This window comes from Myxocyprinus asiaticus, chromosome 6 (genome assembly GCF_019703515.2).
Source record: "Myxocyprinus asiaticus isolate MX2 ecotype Aquarium Trade chromosome 6, UBuf_Myxa_2, whole genome shotgun sequence".
Lineage (NCBI taxonomy): Eukaryota > Metazoa > Chordata > Actinopteri > Cypriniformes > Catostomidae > Myxocyprinus > Myxocyprinus asiaticus.
In genome coordinates, this window is record NC_059349.1 from 27,262,670 (window position 1) to 27,282,817 (window position 20,148).

Consider the following 20,148-nt stretch of genomic DNA (forward strand, 5'->3'; position numbering starts at 1 on the left):
CGTCATTTAGATTTGCAGTTCAGATTATATATAAATATAATAATTGCACCCTCATTATAAGTGTAAATTTTATGTCCAGACTGGAACACAAACTGCATTGAGCCTGGTCTCTGCTGTAAAAACTTGTCAATGACTGTATGCTTGTTGTGGTTGGTCAGGCACATTACATTTTTATCCAATCACAACACGCTGTGCTAACTTTGTTTGTGGTTGTTGGCATTCTTCAAAATGATCTTCCTCAGCAAGATTAGGTCATCTGGCTTGTCAGACCTTTTTAGGTAGTCAAGGTGCCAAGACTAAAATATTAGGGTTTTTGGGCAAAGTTTTTAAGGTTTAGCAGTCGCATCTTCATAAAACCCTTCGAGTCCTCTACATAGTAGGCTCATTGGTCTAACTGACTATAAATATACCACTGATGAATGACTGACTGAAAGACTAAATGCACTGCTGACCGATTAACTGACAAACTGAATGTAATACTGAGTGAATGACTGAATTTACCTGTGACTCATAGACTGATTGATTTAAATATGGCTGACTATCTGAATATATTTCTGACTAATCTGAGCCAGCTGAATGACACTAGCATAATTCAAGACACAATTCCTCCTAGTGGGATGGATGGGATCGGCTGTGCTCCTGCATGCATGGCTTTCCATAGCCCCTTGACTAGACTGGATGTCTGTGGCAGGAATTTCAGTCTTTTCAATGCCAAATCAAATATAGTTTTATAGGTTCTACCTCCAACAAGGGCTCATTGAAATGCTGTAAAATTACAGGGAGGCTGCTGTGAAAGTAAACAAATATTCACCAAATCTGTTTATTGTTGGAAAATTGATGCATTTGCTCAATAAATAACAAATGTTAAAGGATTTTATTGGATGAGCTAAGGGCTAGAATGGAAAAATATTCACACTCCAGATAGATGGAAGAAAGTTGTCAGTGTTCCCACTCTCCAGCTCAGCTCTGTTGTTCTCTCTCTCTCTCTCTCTCTCTCTCTCTCTCTCTCTCTCTCTCTCTCTCTCTCTCTCTCTCTCTCTCTCTCCTTAATTACAGTTTGGTAAAAATTATGGTGAAATACTACAAGACATAGGTGCAAGGTTATACATCAATTAATATTTATAATATACGGCTTGCTTTGAATAGAGTAATCTTTGGAATGTAGTATGTCATCCGTTCCCTTTTGAAGGAAATAGATCCATTTCACATCAGTTTTGGGGTAAATTATAGTACATTATCAGAGTATCCAAGAATATGTGAATTGTTGACACATAATGTGTCCTGTGTGTATAGTAGCTCCAGGTCGCCATTTCTTTTAAATTTTCTTTTACCATTTAGCACATTTAAATCACCTTTTTGCATTCACTAGTTTATTTTAAAAGGTCCTGTGGACAAATTCACAGAAGTATTTCATGTCACAGCATATCTGTCCAACCTTTTTTGTGCTTGCAGTACATGTTACATGTAGACACACACAAGAGAAAAAAGTTTGCGTGTCTATGAGGTGGCTATGAGCCTTTTTATTTTCCCATTTTCTTGCCTTCTTAATTCGAGTGTTGGATTTCTTGTCCTCCCCATACCCTCTCTTCTTTACTTCTCTTTTTCTTTTTGTTCTGGTCTGTCCTTCTGAGAGTTAGAGTCACTGACCCTGTTACATGCACTCAAGAAAATGATTTATTCCAGGGTTTTTGCAGAAAGCTGTGTTCTAAAACATAATGTAAACATGAATGCTGCTTTACTTACACCATTTAAGGGTTGAAGAGAAAGCGGTTTAACACACCCAAGTTTCTCCCAGAGAACGCGGCTTATGTGGCCATGTAAACACAAGCTGCGTTCTCATCCATTTTTGAAGAAAGCACATTTGCGTGGAAGAGACCGGATAACAAGCATCATAGGATGTAGCCATGCATCATATCAACAGGTCAACACAGTGGAAAGAATTTCAACATTTCTGGGAGTACAGTGAGAAAAGAGGATAGGGTTGATATAAACTATACCGTTTATACACAACAATTTAAAATATCGACTACTGTCTTGCCTCAAGTCTACATATATGCACTCAGTTACATTGGGGGAATCCTGGAGTTTGACGTAAGAGGAAAAGCCCACTGTTGTAGCGCAATTCCACTGAAGGTTGCGATGGAAAGTTAAGGAAACAAACACAGCAACAACTCTGGAATATATGAAAATAAAGTGAAGCGACCAAGAATAAAAAATAGCAAAGTCTTCCACAGACACCATGTTTTTTTATTTACACAAGCGTCATGGGGAAATCACGTTGCTGTGGAGAAAACTGCTTTCTGACTGAGGCACATATATGCAGGTGTAAAGAGAAAGCCATAAGTCATGTAATCGCAAAAAAACGCTTTCGAGTCTTAAACAGCTTTCTTGCTATAAACTGCTCTCTGGTGTCCATATAAATGAGCTCACTGAAGCTGCACTGAAGCAGTGTACACAACAGAGCGTGCCTCAAGCTGTATATTGATAAAGGCCTGTCGTTTGAGCATGGAGACCAGAGCAAAACCTCTAGCAGATCTTAATGTCCTGTGAAGGCCTGATACTGTAGCCCCCTTAGGACATGGGACAGGGGTATTTCCATGGTTGGGGCAACTTCTGAAAGTTCGTTTGAAAGACAAAGACTTGTTGTTTTTCAGGGGTAGGGGCTCGGGTCACATTGGGTTCTGGAAGCCTACTATGAGAACCCGTTGTGCCAGGAGTGTGTGTATGTTTGTGTCCACTGGCTGTGGAGCTGCAGGAATGCTGGTGATTGCTAAGTGGAGAGGGCTACAGAGACTGTCCAAACACACGTCTGTTTGCCAGCTGGGAGCATATTACTGTCTCAGTGCTGGGAGCCTCAGTGGCTGTCCCCTGAATGGAGCCTCTTGTGTGGGGAGAGAGAGCAGGGACCAGAGTCGAGTGGGCCAGGGGTGCACCGAGATCGGAAATACAACAGCGCTTAGTGCCACTGCCCTTTCCAGTATTCTGTAAGCGCTACAAGAAGACACTGTTACTCAATCTGTAAACTAGAAACTTGCTATCAGCAGTATAGCCTAGCAATGCAGCTCAAATTCATGTGGATTTGTCAGGGTGCATGTTGGGTTATGTTTATCTGTTCCGTAGGATGGGGTATACAGTTTAGTTTGCTTGTGTGGTATGCCTTGGCCATCTCTTGCTGGCCTAATAAAAAGTACTGTGTGATTTACTGGCTTACAATAAAGGCATATTTAATCACATTTCAAATCATTCTTCCCCTCCTTCCATGTGCCCGTGTCCCTGATTCATGCTAGATCCTGGCATCTCTGTCTTTTTTTTTGGAATAGAAAATGGGGAAAAAGTAAATGGGAACTGTGGTACAAGTGTTTGAAGATTCTCAGTTATCCAGGTCATTGTGCAATGTCTAGTAGAGTTATTAATGTCTAGTAGAGACATTAGTCAACTCAACATGTTTCCCTCCAGCCGGTTGCAAGAAACTCCTTAAGAAAACCCTGTGACAAAACTTTTAAAATGATAACTTTAGAGATTTCTTGCATCTCTGTCCTGGTGCTCAAGACAACACTCATCCAAAGGCATCATAAACCAACAAATGCATGTGTGTTCCCAAGGAATTGAACCAATGAGCTTGATGTTGGTAGTGCCATGATCCACCTGTTGAGCTACAGGAGCTCAGCTACCATGGTACCATAGGTAAAGTCTAAGAGATTATTAAGAAAAGAGAATCGTACGAGCCTTACATGGTTCAGCTTTGAACATTAGCATATTTACAGGCACTTACAATGTCCATATCCTCATGAAGATCCCATATGGAAACCTAATGTGACACCCATCATTCATCCATCTGTTCAAACAACCAATGCTGGACCAGAACAAGAGTATACTTCATGGAGCATACTTCAAAGGCTGCAGACTGCTTTAGATATGAGAATATATTAATTAAGAAAACTGCTCAGTGCTTAGACATGCTTCAGAGATGCTCAGCTTGAAGAGGAGATGAACTGCTGGCTTGCAGTGCTCAGGAGTATGTGGCAGAGAGAAAGCAGCCAGTGTGTACTGAGTGTAGACTTCACATGAGTACTCTCTCTGTGTGTGCATGTACACAGACCGTGGCTCCAGGCAGTTCTCTGCCTCAAACTCAACACTTCATTAAAGCGTATCAACTCACCTATGCCCACATGTGTTCCCTGTACTCCACTGAGGAAGGAAGACAGGATGAATAATGCATTTCACATTAAAGAGAAGAGCCTTTCTCTTCCTCCCTGCATTGTCATGTGCTGGACACTCATGGACTCTATAGAGTGTTTCATATTGTGCATACTTCCTATCTGCAGTCTGATGTACACTTACAAAAGCACTGTGGCAGTACTATGATCAGATCGTGATACCATGTTACTGGATGATTACTAGAGGTATAAATCTTCACTGATCTTATGATTAGATTTGATTACGATTCAAAGGGTAATGATTCAATTACACACACACTCAGTATTAAAAATTATTAAATTATTAATTTAGAATTAATCAAGCTCTAGCCTGTAACTGTAACCACAACTATCGGTTGCTGGTCCAGGATGGCTACATGAGATATATCTGCTTCTGTGAGAGTGCAGATGTCAGCTTCTCCTTTACACACCACAGGTGATAGTAAAGTGACACAAATAGTGGGGTTGCTGCTTAAAAAATCAGTCAAGTATCTTGGATGCGCACTGTTCCGTTGAGCAAGAGACCGGCAATGAGCAACAGCCAAAGAAATAGAGAGCGCAAGAGGAGAGAAAGGCATTGGGAAGCAGGAGACAAAAAAATCATTTGAAAATGAAAACATCACCCACGTCTCCCGAACCGCTGTCTCATCATTATTTGTCAGCTGTTTTTTTCCCTTTCTGTGCAAATCAGTGCAATAACAGGCACAAGCCCATCTTTCATGTTGTTTGTTGACATGTTGTCATGAATAAACTGTCCCGTTGCTACGTGCTTGAGTTTGTGGATAAATTTCAGGATCATAGTTTCAGTCAGGGACAATGGCCGTGTGGTTGATACATCCAGTCTGCGATCTGCCTGTAATGTGTGCTTGGCTTTAGTATATGTGCGTCTGACCATTTGTTTCTAGCATCTCACTCTGTCTCTGGTGCACACGTAAGTGCCACTGTGCTGCCGCGGTTTAAATTGAACTCCGAATCGATTCTGAATTTTTGAGAATTATTCTGAATTGTTTGAGAAAGAATCGCGATGTATCCTAGAATCATTTTTTTTTTTCTCCCACCCCTAATGATTACCATATTCATGTACTATGGCATTTACTTCCAAGGTACATGGTTCCTGGTTCTGAGTGAGCAGGACTGCTTTGTATTAAGTGAAGGTGGCAAAGAAACCTAGAAATGATCAGGATGTGTCAAAAGCTAAATAAAATGAGTTTTAGTTATTTACTTGTTATTAAGTAGTGTTGTTAGGTACAACACGAAGCAGTGTTCAGTTATTTACGATTGCCAGGCAATGTTGTAACTTGACACAATATATAGGCTAATAGAATTAAATTGATGTGTGGTCAAACGTGTATGTATATCAGATATTTTACAACAGTGACAACGAATGTGGCTCATCCAATCAAAATTTAGAGTCGTAATTATCCGTTTTATAAAATACATTTTATGGTTTTGAGTCTTTTATTTTCAACTCAGGCATTACATAATGCGAAGCAGTTGTTTTTGCACAGATTCCAGACATCAATTTGTTATGAATAATATTATCTTTTGATTGGCATCCATTTAGTTCTAAATAATTAGACAACTAAGGCTAAGCAAATGACATGCAGTACCTTTTTTAATTAGCTGGAAATAGGCATTACCACTTTATTTAATATATAAACCCCTATTTTTGTTAGTGTAGGCTGCATCTCTGTGGCGATACCGCAGCACATACTGATGTCCAGTGGTGACTGTCTGTCATCTTCAGACACTGTTGGCATTACCGTGTTGCCTAAGGTTTGTAGCCAAACCTCAAGAAGAAAACCCTGCTCAGCACTATTTTGATATTTTTTCCACCATTAGTTACCTCATCTTCCTTCATAAAGGAACCCTGCCATGGCTTACAAATAGAGAAAATTATATAATTTATTAAAACTTTCACAGACATCACTTATTTATTAGTTCAAGATGTTCAAGATCCACACAGACACATTTACAGATACACACACTTCCGTCTTCCTTGCATCAGTAGGAATAATCTTAAGAAGCCACAATACTTCTCCTTTTCTGGTTTAGCTTGTCAGCCATCTGGTCTCTCAGCCTGCCCAGCTAAAAAGTGCCCCAAACCCTACAAAACCATCCAGAAGACCAGCTAAAACCCGCAAACCACCTAAGGCTGGATTAAGCTGTTTTTTTCAGCAGGAGTATGTCTGATGTTTCTTTACCTACAATAATAATCCTTGTACAATTGTGTTATCTGTGATTGTGTGCATGCATATAGGTGGGTGGGTGATGTACACAGGATAGACCTTGATTTTTGGCACTAGTAAAGATGGATAAACAAAAAACACCTATGGCAAACCAACCCACGTTCCTTTTTCTACACACACACCTGCAAATACACAAGCACACAGATTATTACTGGCAAACACCCACTCGTTCGACTTTGCTCTGATTGACAGGCTTTTGTGTTTACCATCACAGACTAATTGGTTTGTTCTACTAGTCAGGTCACCGTTCCCGACTAGGGCCACGTACACAGGGCCCCTGTTGTGCAGCACACAAACACACACTCACACGTACACAGACACAAACTTCCAGTAAGGACTCCTCCTCCATCCTCACCAGTTAACCAAGAAAGGCCCTTTGAAGTCAGCTGGAGTCTAGCTGTTTCTGGAAACAGGGGCTACTGTTACTCATACTTTTTTGCCTTGTTGATCTTATTAATTATATTCACAAGTTTTTAAACTTGTAACTGAAAAATTACTTGTGTCATGCACAAAATAGCACATAGTAGCACATGCACATAGTTTGCTAATATTAAATCTGTGGAGTGGTCAAAAAATGTGTTTTAATGACTTCAACCTAAGTGTAACAAACAAATTACCTTTTTAATGACTTCAACCTAAGTGTAACAAACAAATTACGTTTTTCGTGCTTGTCTTTTTGTAACATAATATTGTTGGGGTAAAATTGCTGACACTGTATACAGTTGAAGTCTGAAGTTTACATACACTTAGGTTGAAGTCATTAAAACTCATTTTTAACCACTCCACAGATTTCATATTAGCAAACTAGTTTTGGCAGGTTGATTAGGACATCAACTTTGTGCATGACACAAGTAATTTTTCCAACAATTGTTTACAGACAGATTGCTTCACTTTTAGTTGACTATATCACGATTCCAGTGGGTCAAAAGTTTATATACCCTAAGTTAACTGTGCCTTTAAACAGCTTGGAAAATTCCAGAAAATAATGTTAAGCCTTTAGGTAATTAGTCAATTAGCTTCTGATAGGCTATTTGGCTAATTGGAGGTGTACCTGTAGATGTATTTTAAGGCCTACCTTCAGTGCTTCTTTGTTTGACATCATGGGAAAATCTAAAGAAATCAGCCAAGCCAAAATTGTGGACCTCCACAAGTCTGGTTCATCCTTGGGAGCAAATTCCAAATGCCTGCAGCTACCACGTTCATCTGTACAGACAATAGTATGCAAGTATAAACGCCAAGGGTCCATACAGCCATCATACCACTCAGGAAGGAGACTCATTCTGTCTCATAGAGATGAACGTAGTTTGGTGCGAAAAGTGCAAATCAATCCCAGAACAACAGCAAAGGACCTTGTGAAGATGCTGGAGGAAACAGGTAGATAAGTATCTATATCCACAGTAAAAATGATTCCTATATCGACATAACCTGAAAGGCTGTTCAGCAAGAAAGCCACTGCTCCAAAACCACCATAAAAAAGCCAGACTACAGTTTGTAAGTGCACAGGGGGACAAAGATCTTTTGGAGAAATGTCCTCTGGTCTGATGAAACAAAAATTTAACTGTTTGGCCATAATGACCATCTTTGTTTAGAGGAAAAAGGGTGAGGCTTGCAAGCCGAAGAACACCATCCAAACCGTGAAGCATGGGGGTGGCAGCATCATGTTGTGGGGGTGCTTTGCTGCAGGAGGGACTGTTGCACTTCACAAAATAGATGGCATCATGAGAAAGGAAAATTATGTGGATATATTGAAGCAAAATCTCAAGACATCAGCCAGGAAGTTAAAGCTGGGTCGCAAATGGGTCTTCCAAATGGACAGTGACCCCAAGCATACCACCAAAGTTGTGGCAAAATGGCTTAAGGACAACAAAGTCAAGGTATTGGAGTGGCCATCACAAAGCCCTGACCTCAATGCGATAGAAAATTTGTGGGCAGAACTGAAAAAGCCTGTGCGAGCAAGGAGGCCTACAGACCTGACTCGGATACACCATTTCTGTCTGGAGGAATGGGCCAAAATTCAAGCAACTTATTGTGAGAAGCTTGTGGAAGGTTACCCAAAACGTTTGACCCAAGTTAAACAATTTAAAGGCAATGCTACCAAATACTAATAAAGTGTATGTAAACTTCTGACCCACTGGGAATGTGATGAAAGAAATAAAAGCTGAAATAAATAATTATCTGTACTACTATTCTGACATTTCACATTCTTAAAATAAAGTAGTGATCCTAACTGACCTAAGACAAGGAATGTTTTCTATGATTAAATGTCAGGAATTGTGAAAAACTGAATTTAAATGTATTTGGTGAAGATGTATGTAAAGGTGTATATCTTCTTTCTCTTAGTCCAGTGCCTCTTCCATGAAAAACGTTATACTTGAGCAGTTCTGGAATTTTTCTTCAGTATATGACATAGTAGAGATGTTGTGTACAGGCCTTAAGCAGCTAATGAAGAATCAACTGTAAAATTCATTACAGTCATTCCTGTGATTTATGCCAGCCAAAGCCTTGCAAAGCTGACTGCTGCTGTCTCAGGGGGAGCCAATGTCTTTACCAGGCTTTTACCCAGACCTCCACTCCTGTGAAAGAGAGAGAGACAGAAAGAGAAAGGGAGACCGCAGTGGAAAAGTCAACAGTGCAATTTGGATTTGTTGTGGATTTTAATACATTTCTTCCAGTGAATCTAAAAATGGGCTGATCAGGGGGTTTTGTGTCTGGTTTATGTTTGGCTATCTAATAGGTGTTTTTTTTTTGTTGTTTTTTTTAGCCTATTAGGTGCTTTTTAGTCTAACTTGGAGCTGCTGAAGTGGGATACTGCAGGATGTTTAGCTGTAGATGATTTACACTCATCACAACTGGGTCCATTATTGGCCAATAAATCAGCCTGGCCAATATATCTGTTTATCACTAATAAAGTCTAGTATAGATATTAGAATATAACTTTAAGGTGAAGGGTGTCATTTTTTTTGGGGTGGGATAAACTGAATTGCTAAAATAATGAGATTTTCCCAAAATGAAAGTTCTGTCATCATTTACTCACCCTCATGTTGCTCCAAACCCATATAACTTACTTTCTTCTGTGCAACACAAAAGTAGAGGTTAGGAAGAATGTTAGCCTCAGTCAGCATTTACTTTCATTGTATGTATAAAAAAAATAAATAAAAAAAAGATGCATTGAAAATGAATGGTAACTAGGGCTAATATTCTGCCTACCAGCTCCTTTTGTGTTTCATGGAAGAAAGTAAACGTCTCCAGTTATGCATGTAACCTCGGTTTCCTGAGATGAAGGAAATGAGACACTATGGTGAAAGTCCTTCTAGTTGACCTTGTTGAATCCCTTATTTAGTCACGGCAAACTTCTGATTGGCAATGGTGTCTGAGCCCCGCCCCTTTAGGCGTGCAGTTGGCCTATATAAGTGGGCGCTTGATCACCATTTCTTAGAATTTTCTGACTGAGGGACAAGAGTGAGTCACTTGTATTGTGAAACTCTGAAGTAGTAGTGTGGCCAGCTTTGGCAATGTCTCGTTACCTTCATCTCAGGGAAACGAGGTTACATGTGTAACCGGAGACGTTCCCTATCGATTCAGTTCACTCGACATTGCCGTAAGCACTATGGGGACCGATATCCCATCACGCTGCACTATATGACATTACACTCCCAGAGTTATAATACTAAATAGAGATATTCATTAGGAGTCACTGGCAGGCCGATGGCTTATAAGTCATATTAAAGTTTATATGAATGGTCCTACATGGAAACTAGATATACACAGTATGGATTATTAACCCTCTCACAACAAGGTTGAGAAAAAAGGTTTTATTTCTCATGGGAGTGCTTATGACTTTAAAGAAGCAGTTCAACAGCATATAATTAGGTGGCTGTGTTGATTATAGTCAATAGCCCACCCGTAATAAGGGCTTGGGCTCACCTTCTTGAAAGTATGAAGCACTCTGTACAGAGAGGACTTGTGAAGATGTGGACGCCACATCCAGGTTATAAAACTTCGCAAACGTGTTTTTTGAGGACCATCCTGCTGCCAAACATGTCCTGTAAGGACACACTGTTTGTCCACACCCATGAAGCCATGCCTCTGGTTGAATGTGCTTTGATGCCAATAGGGCAATTTGCACCCTGAGATTCATAAGCGAGGGCAATCGCATCAACGATCCAGCGAGAGAGCCTTTGTTTGGAGACGGACATTCCTTTTGTGCATCCACCATAACAAATAAAGAGCTGATTCAACAGCCTAAACTGACGGGTGTGCTCAAACGAACCACCTGAGCCCTGAAGGGCGTTGATAAAACCTTAGGCACATATCCTTTTCTAGGTTTAATGGTGGCTTTTGACAGATCTGGAACAAAATCCAGGCATGAGCTGTCAGTTGACAGTGCCTGCATGTCACCCAACCGTTTAAATGAGGCCAAAGCCAATAGGAGTGCGGTCTTTAAGGAAAGCACATGCAGCTCAACAGATTCCAGTGGCTCGAACTGGAAGTTTGTGAGTGCCTTCAGCACCAGATTCAAGTCCCAAGTTGGCACCATAGTAGGGCGAGCAAATACCTCGCTCCCCTAAGGAATGTTATGACTAGATTATGTTTGCCAGTCGAAGAACCAGCCTCCAGGGTGTGGTATGCTGAGATGGTCACTGCATAAAACTTGAGGGTTGACGGGGTAAGACCAGCATCCAGCCGCTTTTGAAGGAATGTCAAAATCTCAGCTATGGGGCAATTCACCGGGTTTTTACCACGTGAAGAGCGCCAATTTGCAAACACGCACCATATAAGTGCATAGAGGGATCTCGTGGACGGTGCATTGGCCTGTAAAATGGTAATCATCACTGACTGAGCTAGTTCTGGCCGGGGATGCCAAATCATGCCTTGTGCTCGAGAGAGAAGGTCTCTCCTCCGTGGTATTTTCAACGGAGGGCTGTGTAGTATTTCCATCATCTCTGGAAACCAGGACTGATTGGGCAATTTTTTCTCAATTAACTGATCTGTTTCCATGTCCTCTCGGACTTTGCTGATAACAGAATGAAGGAGGTGCACCTGGGGAAACGCCAGATAGCAACGAGTCACCGCCATGCGCATGCGCCCGAGGCATCCGCTGTCATACTGTTAGGTCTGTTATACATGAGACCTCTCCAGTACTGGTTCAAGCGGCTTGTTCCACATCATGCCGCTTGAACCAGTACTGGAGAGGTCTCATGTATAACAGACCTAATGGTATGACTGCAGATGTTTCCCCAATAAAACCCAGCATTCTCTGAAATGATTTCAGTGGCAATATTTTCCCCAGTTTGAACTGAGACAGACACCAAAGAATGGTTTGGGCACTTCGCGAGCACGTGCTTCAAGCGTCTCAGATCTAGAATGGGCCGAAGCCTGCCGTCTTTCTTCGGAATGAGAAAACTGCTGTAAACCCTGCTATGTGTGTCGCAGTCTGGGACAGTCTATCAAATTTTTTTTACGAGACTGAGTCTCTGCACGCAACACCAGCGCATCCTGTGGTCGACCACAATTTGCAAAACGGTGGTAAAGCGAGGTGGCTGTCATATAAACTGAATCATATAACTGTGCTCAATCATTATTAACACCCAGTCTGACACACCCGTGAGGGCTCGCCACGCGTTCGCGCAGCTGGACAACGGGCTTATTGATTCACTCGTTATAGGAAATAGAGCACCGCTCACCATAGGGAAGAGAAAATGGCCCTTTTTCTGAGATTGTGTGTGTCCCGTGTTTGTACAATAAGTGCTTTTTTCTCTTTTGTGAGAATAATACACACAGAAGCAACATTTTGAATAATGTCCCATTCCCGATGAACAGTAATGGGGAAGAGGGGAGAAACACTGTGCGCCTCAAATCGAGCCTTCTTCGGCTCTGGGCCATGAATAACGGTGAGCTCTGGGCTCCTCTTCACTGGATTGGGCATGGCAGGAACATTTCTGCTGCCTGCCCATGGCAGGAACATTTCTGCACCATGGTGGGTGCTTACGCTTGGGCCACAGTTTGTGTGGCTTCACAGACGGCTCAACAGTAGCTTTAAGCTGCGCTGGGGCAGCGAGAGATGGATTCTTTGATGGGCGCTGACCGGAATTAGATCGGGAGCATGCCGGGAAATGGAAAGTGCTTCTTCACTTTGGCAGAAAATGTTTCATCACTTGAGACTGCTTTTGTGCCGTGATGCGATGAAGTACTCTAAAAAGCCTTCCAAGGCATTGCCAAAGAGACCGTTGGGCGACACCTGGGTGTTGAGGAGGGCGGCTTTCTCTGCGTCATGCATCTCCGTGAGAGTTAGCCAAACGTGCTGGTCTAGAACCACCAGGCTTCTCATCGCTTTGAGGATGGCCTGAGTGGTAGATTTCGTGGCTCGCAGCTCCAAATCTGTAGCTGTGCAGAGCTCTTTGAACAGCTCTGGATCAGGGCCTTGCTCATCCATTTGTTTGAGGAGCTTAACTTGAAAAACCTGGACACCGACGTGCTGTGGAGTGCTGAACCAGCTTGGCCCGCTGCTGTGTAAGCTCTTCCAGCCAGTGCGGACGTCAGTCGACACGGCTTGGAAAGGTGGTCGGGGCGGGATTTCCATCCCATGGCAGTACTATGGCAGAGGTGAGCTGCGACCGCTTGTTCCACCGGGGGGAGCATTGAGTAGCCTTTTTCCTCGCCATGGTCCACTTTAGTGAGGACAGCAGCATCTCCGACCTGAGTGCGCAAAAAGTAAGGCACGTGGCAGATCTTTGTGAGCTCCGCGTGGGCCTAAGGCAAGAATGGTGTGCTCCCTCTGGACCGTGGCCTGTTGACGATGGCCGGTTTGCAAAAGCCATTCATCCAGTCAAGACTTTTCTGGCTCTTCTGGAGGGGACCACTCAAGACCGCTCTCCCGAGAATATGAAGAATCGCCTTGTCTGTGGGGTGCACGTTCTTCACCCTCGTTGGGGGAAGAGGTGGCAACATCCTCCATGAACCACTCGCCTGAAGCTACGAGTGACACAACATCATCCACATTGTCAGAGCCACCAAATGTAATAAGGCTGTGCGCTACAATAGAGGGCCGGAGCGCATATTGCACAGGTGAGGACGTTAGATCGGATGTTCAGGAGGCTCGCAGGGCTTGCACCGACAAGAGATCCGCCTCTAATTCTTCCCGCTCAAACTTACTGCCCTGCCATGCCTCCTCGTGGTCCCTCGGGACTTATCACAGAAGATGCAGGTGAGATGGCACAAGAGGCTGGCTCTTCACTCAGAATGAGTTCGATCCTAGAGTGCAACGTCTGGAGAGTCATGCCCTTGCAGTGAGGGCAGTCTGTCTCCATGAGAGCTGCTTGTGCATGGACTGTGAACACAGCTCTCGTGCTCATCAGATGATAGGATGTGCCATTTGCATAGGAAACACTTGTGGAACGATATCTTTTAAAAAGACTCGTATCACACAAGCAGCTCTTTCGTTAATATTGTATGCAATTGTGCTCAAAAGTTTGCATACCCTTGGAGAATTGGTCATATATGTACCATTTTTAAAGAAAACATGAGTGAGCAGGCAAAGCACATTTCTATTATTTCTTATGGGATTCATATTCAACTGTAGGTTATAACAGAATGGCACAATCATAAAACAAAACATGGCAACAAAGAAAAAAATGAAATGACCCCTGTTCAAAAGTCTGCATACCCTTAGTTCTTAATACTGTGTATTGCCCCCTTTAGCATCAATGACAGCATGCAGTCTTTTGTAATAGTTGTCTATGAGACCCCAAATTCTTGCAGGTGGTATAGCTGCACATTCATCTTGGCAAAATGCCTCCAGGTCATGCAAAGTCTTTGGTCGTCTACCTGACCTTGGCTTGGTATCAAGAGATCCCTGAATTTTCTACTTCTTAATAAGTGATTGAACAGTACTGACTGGCATTTTCAAGGCTTTGGATATATTTTTATATCCTTTCCCATCTTTATAAAGTTCTATTACCTTGTTACGCAGGTCTTTTGACAGTTCTTTTCTGCTCCCCATGGCTCAGTATCTAGCCTGCTCAGTGCATCCACGAGAGAGCTAACAAACACATTGACTATTTATACACGGACACTAATTGCAATTTAAAAAGCCACAGGTGTGGGAAATGAACCTTTAATTGCCATTTAAACCTGTGTGTGTAACCTTATGTGTCTGTAACAAGGCCAAACATTCAAGGGTATGTAAACTTTTGATCAGTGCTATTTGGGTGATTTCTGTTATCATTATGATTTAAAAAGGAGTCAAACAACTATGTGATAATAAATGGCGTCATATGATCACTATCCTTAAATAAAAGACAGTTTTTTGCATGATCAGTCATATTTTCAAAATCAATGCCAAAATTTCACAATTTGTGCCAGGATATGCAAACTTTTGAGCACAACTGTATTTCCATCCAGAACACTGTGGTAAGCAGGTAGAATCCGTTCACAGAGAGCGTCTTCAATGGCGATGTGGAGAGCTCTTCACCGGAACACACAGGGAAACGGAAAGCCTCTTGGTGCAGGCGCTGAGCACTGGTGATTAGTCGTCCTGTTCTCGTCTTGCTAAGAAGTCCCGTCCACTGTAAGTGTATATCAACAGCAAAGTAGAAGGGTTCTAAGACAAAGTTCGTTGTCTTGAAGAGTGCCTGCTTATATAGGCCAACTGCATGCCAAAAGGGGCAGGGCTCAGACACCATTGGCAATCAGAAGATTGGTGTGATTGAATAAGGGTTTCAACAAGGTTGTCTAGAAGGACTTTCCCCATAGTGCTAATGACAATGGTCAAGTGAACTGAATCGATAGGGAACCCGGTTTATACAAGTTTGGAACCTTGTTTATACAAGGGTGAACTGCAGTATCCATTTAAAGGCCTTGATAAACCAACCATCATTGCTGCCATTCCATTTGGTGCCACTAGAAATTATATTACACTGCACCTCTAAGTCATCAATTTCCAGAGAATTATACAGCAGACAATGAGGAGTGGAAAATTAAACAATGTTTATTGACAGTAAAGCCTCACAATGGGGCTTGAAGTTTCAGAAAAGTAGTCAGTCAGGAGAATGACAAACAAGTGTCATGAACGGTGATTCCATCAGTGAGAGTTAAAGTGAGTGAGGGATATGGAGAATAAGTGTGTAGTAAATCAGGCCTGATGAGAGGCACTCAAAACGACAGGAGAGTTTCCATGCTGCTTGAGTCTTTTCCAAGCCTCCACAACAATCCATCTGGAATCTGCTTTGCTTCCATTACCCACAGCCCTCAGTGCTCTGTGCCAAGTGGGGCGGCACTTTTTGGCCTCTTTGATTTGTTTGTGTTTTATCCATTGTTGGTTGATATCCAGCATTTCCAGCAGTATCCTGGCTTCATGGATGTCTATGAGAATGGAATGATTTCTGTTTATTTAGCTCACTCGATTATAAACATGCTTGCCAATGCATAGTTTTCCGGATTCACATCAGATGCCAAAATTATAAGTATTTACTTTAGCGTTTACGTCTTGTTAACACTAATTCTGATGCTTAGTTTGGCCTAAAGTGATTGCAGTGTACTATATGTGTGTTTAGGTTCAAAAACAGAGCGACATGCTTCAGAATAATCTTGAAAATAAATGTAATTGGCAGAATGTTGGAACTAAACTCAGCAAAAAAAGAAACGTCCTCTCACTTTCAACTGCTTTTATTTTCAGCAAACTTAACGTGTAAATATTTGTATGAACATAAAAAGATTGAACAACTAAGACATAAACTGAACAAAAGTTTCACAGACATGTGACTAACAGAAATTGAATAATGTGTCCCTGAACAAAGGGGGGGTCAAAATCAAAAGTAAGTGTGGCCACCAGCTGCATTAAGTACTGCAGTGCATCTCCTCCTCATGGACTGCACCAGATTTGCCAGTTCTTGCTGTGAGATGTTACCCCACTCTTCCACCAAGGCACTTGCAAGTTCCCGGACATTTCTAGGGGGAATGGCCCTAGCCCTCACCCTCCGATCAAACAGGTGCTCAATGGGATTGAGATCCGGGCTCTTCGCTGGCCATGGCAGAACACTGACATTCCTGCACAGAACATGCAGTATGGCTGGTGCCATTGTCATGCTGGAGGGTCATGTCAGGATGAGCCTGCAGGAAGGGTACCACATGAGGGAGGAGGATGTCTTCCCTGTAACGCACAGCATTATGTTTGTCTGCAGTGACAACAAGCTCAGTCTGATGATGCTGTGACACACCGTCCCAGACCATGACAGACCCTCCACCTCCAAATCGATCCCGCTCCAGAGAACAGGCCTTGGTGTAATGTTCATTCCTTCAACGATAAACGATCCAACCATCACCCCTGGTGAGACAAAACCATGACTCGTCAGTGAAGAGCACTTTTTACCAGTCCTGTCTGGTCCAGCGAAGGTGAGTTTGTGCCCATAGGCGACGTTGTTGCCGGTGATGTCTGGTAAGGACCTGCCTTACAACAGGCCTACAAGCCCTCAGTCCAGCCTCTCTCAGCCTATTGCGGACAGTCTGAGCACTGATGGAGGGATTGTGTGTTCCTGGTGTAACTCGGGCAGTTGTTGTTGCCATCCTATACCTGTCCTTCTGGTGTGATATTCGGATGTACCGATCCTGTGCAGGTGTTGTTACACGTTGTCTGCCACTGCGAAGACGATCAGCTGTCCTTCCTGTCTCCCTGTAGCGCTGTCTTAGGTGTCTCACAGTACAGACATTGCAATTTATTGCCCTGGCCACATCTGCAGTCCTCATGCTTCCATGCAGCATACCTAAGGCATGTTCACGCAGATGAGCAGGGACCCTGGGCATCTTTCTTTTGGTGTTTTCAGAGTCAGTAGAAAGGTCTCTTTAGTGTCCTAAATTTTTATAACTGTGACCTTAATTGCCTACTGTCTATAAGCTGTTAGTTTCTTAACGACCATTCCACAGGTGCATGTTCATTAATTGTTTATGGTTCATTGAACAAGCATGGAAAACATAGTTCAAACCCTTTACAATAAAGATCTGTAAAGTTATTTGGATTTGTACAAAATTATCTTTAAAATACAGTGTCCTGAAAAAGGGACGTTACTTTTTTTGCTGAGTTTATTTGAAACCTGACTGTAGACCGTATTGCATTTGAGAATTTGACAGTGTGTTTTCTCTCCTATATATGCAGGGCCTGCAGAAGTTCCAATGATGTCACCCAATGGATCCATCCCACCCATCCATGTGCCTCCCGGCTACATCTCCCAGGTGAGTGATGAGGCAGCGGGATGTTTGTTTATTAGTTAAAAATATAATACACAGTGAGTGCTTTTTTATTTAGCATAATAAGGTAAGGACAGTCCATGTAAAATTCATGAATGGCCACTCTTGATCAGGTTTGGACTAATAGATGGGCATTTTTGAATGCATTTTAATTTGTCAATAGATGAAAATGATGTCAAAACACCTGACATTGAATTGAAGCCTTAGGAATATACACATTAACACACACACAAACACACCTTTTTGGTCCTCATAGTATGTGTGTGTGAACATGTGAAGATTGTTTTCTAGATAAGCATGAAACAGGATATTCAGGGCCCCTTCAGGCCTGCCATTGAAATATATTCTCAAATGCAGTGCTATTCTCAATGCCTTAAGAAATATTCTGGTTTAATTCAAATTTCAATGGACAGCATTTGTGGCATGCTGGTGATTACCACATAAATAATTTTGACTCGTCAGTTTCTAAAAAAACAAACAAACAAAAAAACACTGTAATACACTTACTATTGAAGCTAATGACAGTATGCCACAAATTCTGTCCAAAGATTTATAGGCCATAAGGTCTGCACTCACATGCCGGTACTTGTGTAGAGTTTTTTTTGGGCCTAAATTGTACAGTAAATAGCATAGAACAATCCTGCGCTTGTGTGTGTGTGTGTGTGTGTTAATGTGTATATTCCTAAGGCTTCAACTCAATGTCAGGTGTTTTGACATCATTTTCATCTATTGACAAATGAAAATGCATTCAAAAATGCCCATAGGACTGACTACCACATATTCTGTCACTTCTGTAAGTGAGCCTTATGGTCTGTCCAGGAAATCTTACAGCTCCATATTATGATCCATTAGGCATTGTATAATAAGCTGTCATCACTGCAGACTGCACAGGGATTCCTATCTTAGTTGGAATGAGTAATCAATATTTAGTAAGTGCTGATCTGGAATTATTTCTCCAATCCTTAATCCTTATTATCATCCAGACATGAAAGCCAACCCCTGACCAGTAGTTATTTGAGAGATACGATCAGCACAGCCACAGGTCTGGGCCTGGAGCCTGCTGGTCACATTACATTCATCTTCATTTATAGTTCAACAAACCTTACCTCAGCTACGCATCTAGCATACAAACACGTCTTTGGCTCCTATTAGTGTTTGGAAGGGCTATTAAGAATGTTTGTATTTTGACTACAGTTGGAAATTAAAGAAACTTGATTCCCTTATCCAGGAGGTTAATATTATTTGTTATTATTACAGCATTTACTGGCGAGCAGATACAGTGGCAAGAAAAAGTATGTGAACCCTTTGGAATTATCTTGTTTTCAAAGTCACAAGTATAGACAAAGACAATGTGCTTAAGCTAACAACACAAAGAATTATAGTCTTTCATATCTTTTTCTTTTTTTTTTTTTTTTTTAAATCATCCCATTAAACATTCACAGTGCTGTGGAAAAAGTAAGTGAACCCTTGGATTTAATAACTGGTCGATCGTCCTTTGGCAGCAATAACCTCAATCAATCGTTTCCGGTAGCTGCGGATTAGACCTGCACAATGTTCAGAAGGAATTTTGGACCATTCTTCCCTACAGAACTGCTGCATCCCCAAAGTATGATGCGCCCTCCAACATACTTCTCTGTTGGGATGATGTTTTCATTTTGATATCCGGTGCCCTTTTTACGCCATACGTAGTGCTGCTTATTCTTCCCAAACTATTCAAACTTAATTTCATCAGTCCACAAAAATTTTTCCCAGTAGCTTTGTGGTGTGTCAAGGTGGCATTTGGCAAACTTCAGGCACACAGCAGTGTTTTTGTTGGAAAGCAGCGGTTTTCTTCCTGCTGTCCTGCCATGGACACCATGCCTGTTTAATGTTTTCCTTATAGTAGACTCATGAACAGAGATGTTTACCAGTTCCAATGATTCCTTAAAATCTTGTCACTCTAGGGTTCTTTTCTCCTCATCGAGCATTCTGCGGTGTGTCCTTGGAGTCATCTTGGCTGGATGGCCACTTCTAGGGAGAGTAGCCACAGTACTAAATTGTCTCCATTTAATGACAGTTTGTCTAACTGTGGACAGATGAATATCTAAGCTCTTCGAGATAACTTTGTAACCCTATCCTGCTTTATGCAAAGCAACAATTCCTGATCGTACGTCTTCTGATTTCTCTTTTTTGCAAGGCATGGTCCACATCAGCAGATGCTCCTTTTGAATAGCAAACTCAAAATATTTGAGTGTTTTTTTTTTTTTAAGTCAAAGTAACTCTAACCCATTCCTCCAATCTAGTTTCATTAATTGGATGCCAGGTTTGCCAACTCCTGACTCTAATTAGCTTTTGTTGACGTAATTAACCTAGCGGTTCACATACTTTTCCCAACCTACACTGTGAATGTTTGAATGATGTATTCAATATGTACAAGAACATTTTAATGTGTGTGTTATTGGTTCAAACAAATTGTGTTTGTTCAT

General features: G+C 41.9%; 1 protein-coding gene across 5 annotated transcripts in view; it reads left to right on the forward strand.

Annotated features, from left to right (window-relative positions):
* LOC127442282 (fibronectin type III domain-containing protein 3B-like) overlaps positions 1-20,148 on the forward strand; it is a 229,482-nt gene that overhangs the window by 122,095 nt on the left and 87,239 nt on the right. For all 5 annotated transcript variants that reach the window (XM_051700180.1, XM_051700181.1, XM_051700179.1 and 2 more), the window contains one exon: positions 17,592-17,668. In XM_051700180.1, the coding sequence (XP_051556140.1) occupies positions 17,592-17,668 (77 nt within the window). The remainder of the gene's footprint in view (positions 1-17,591; positions 17,669-20,148) is intronic.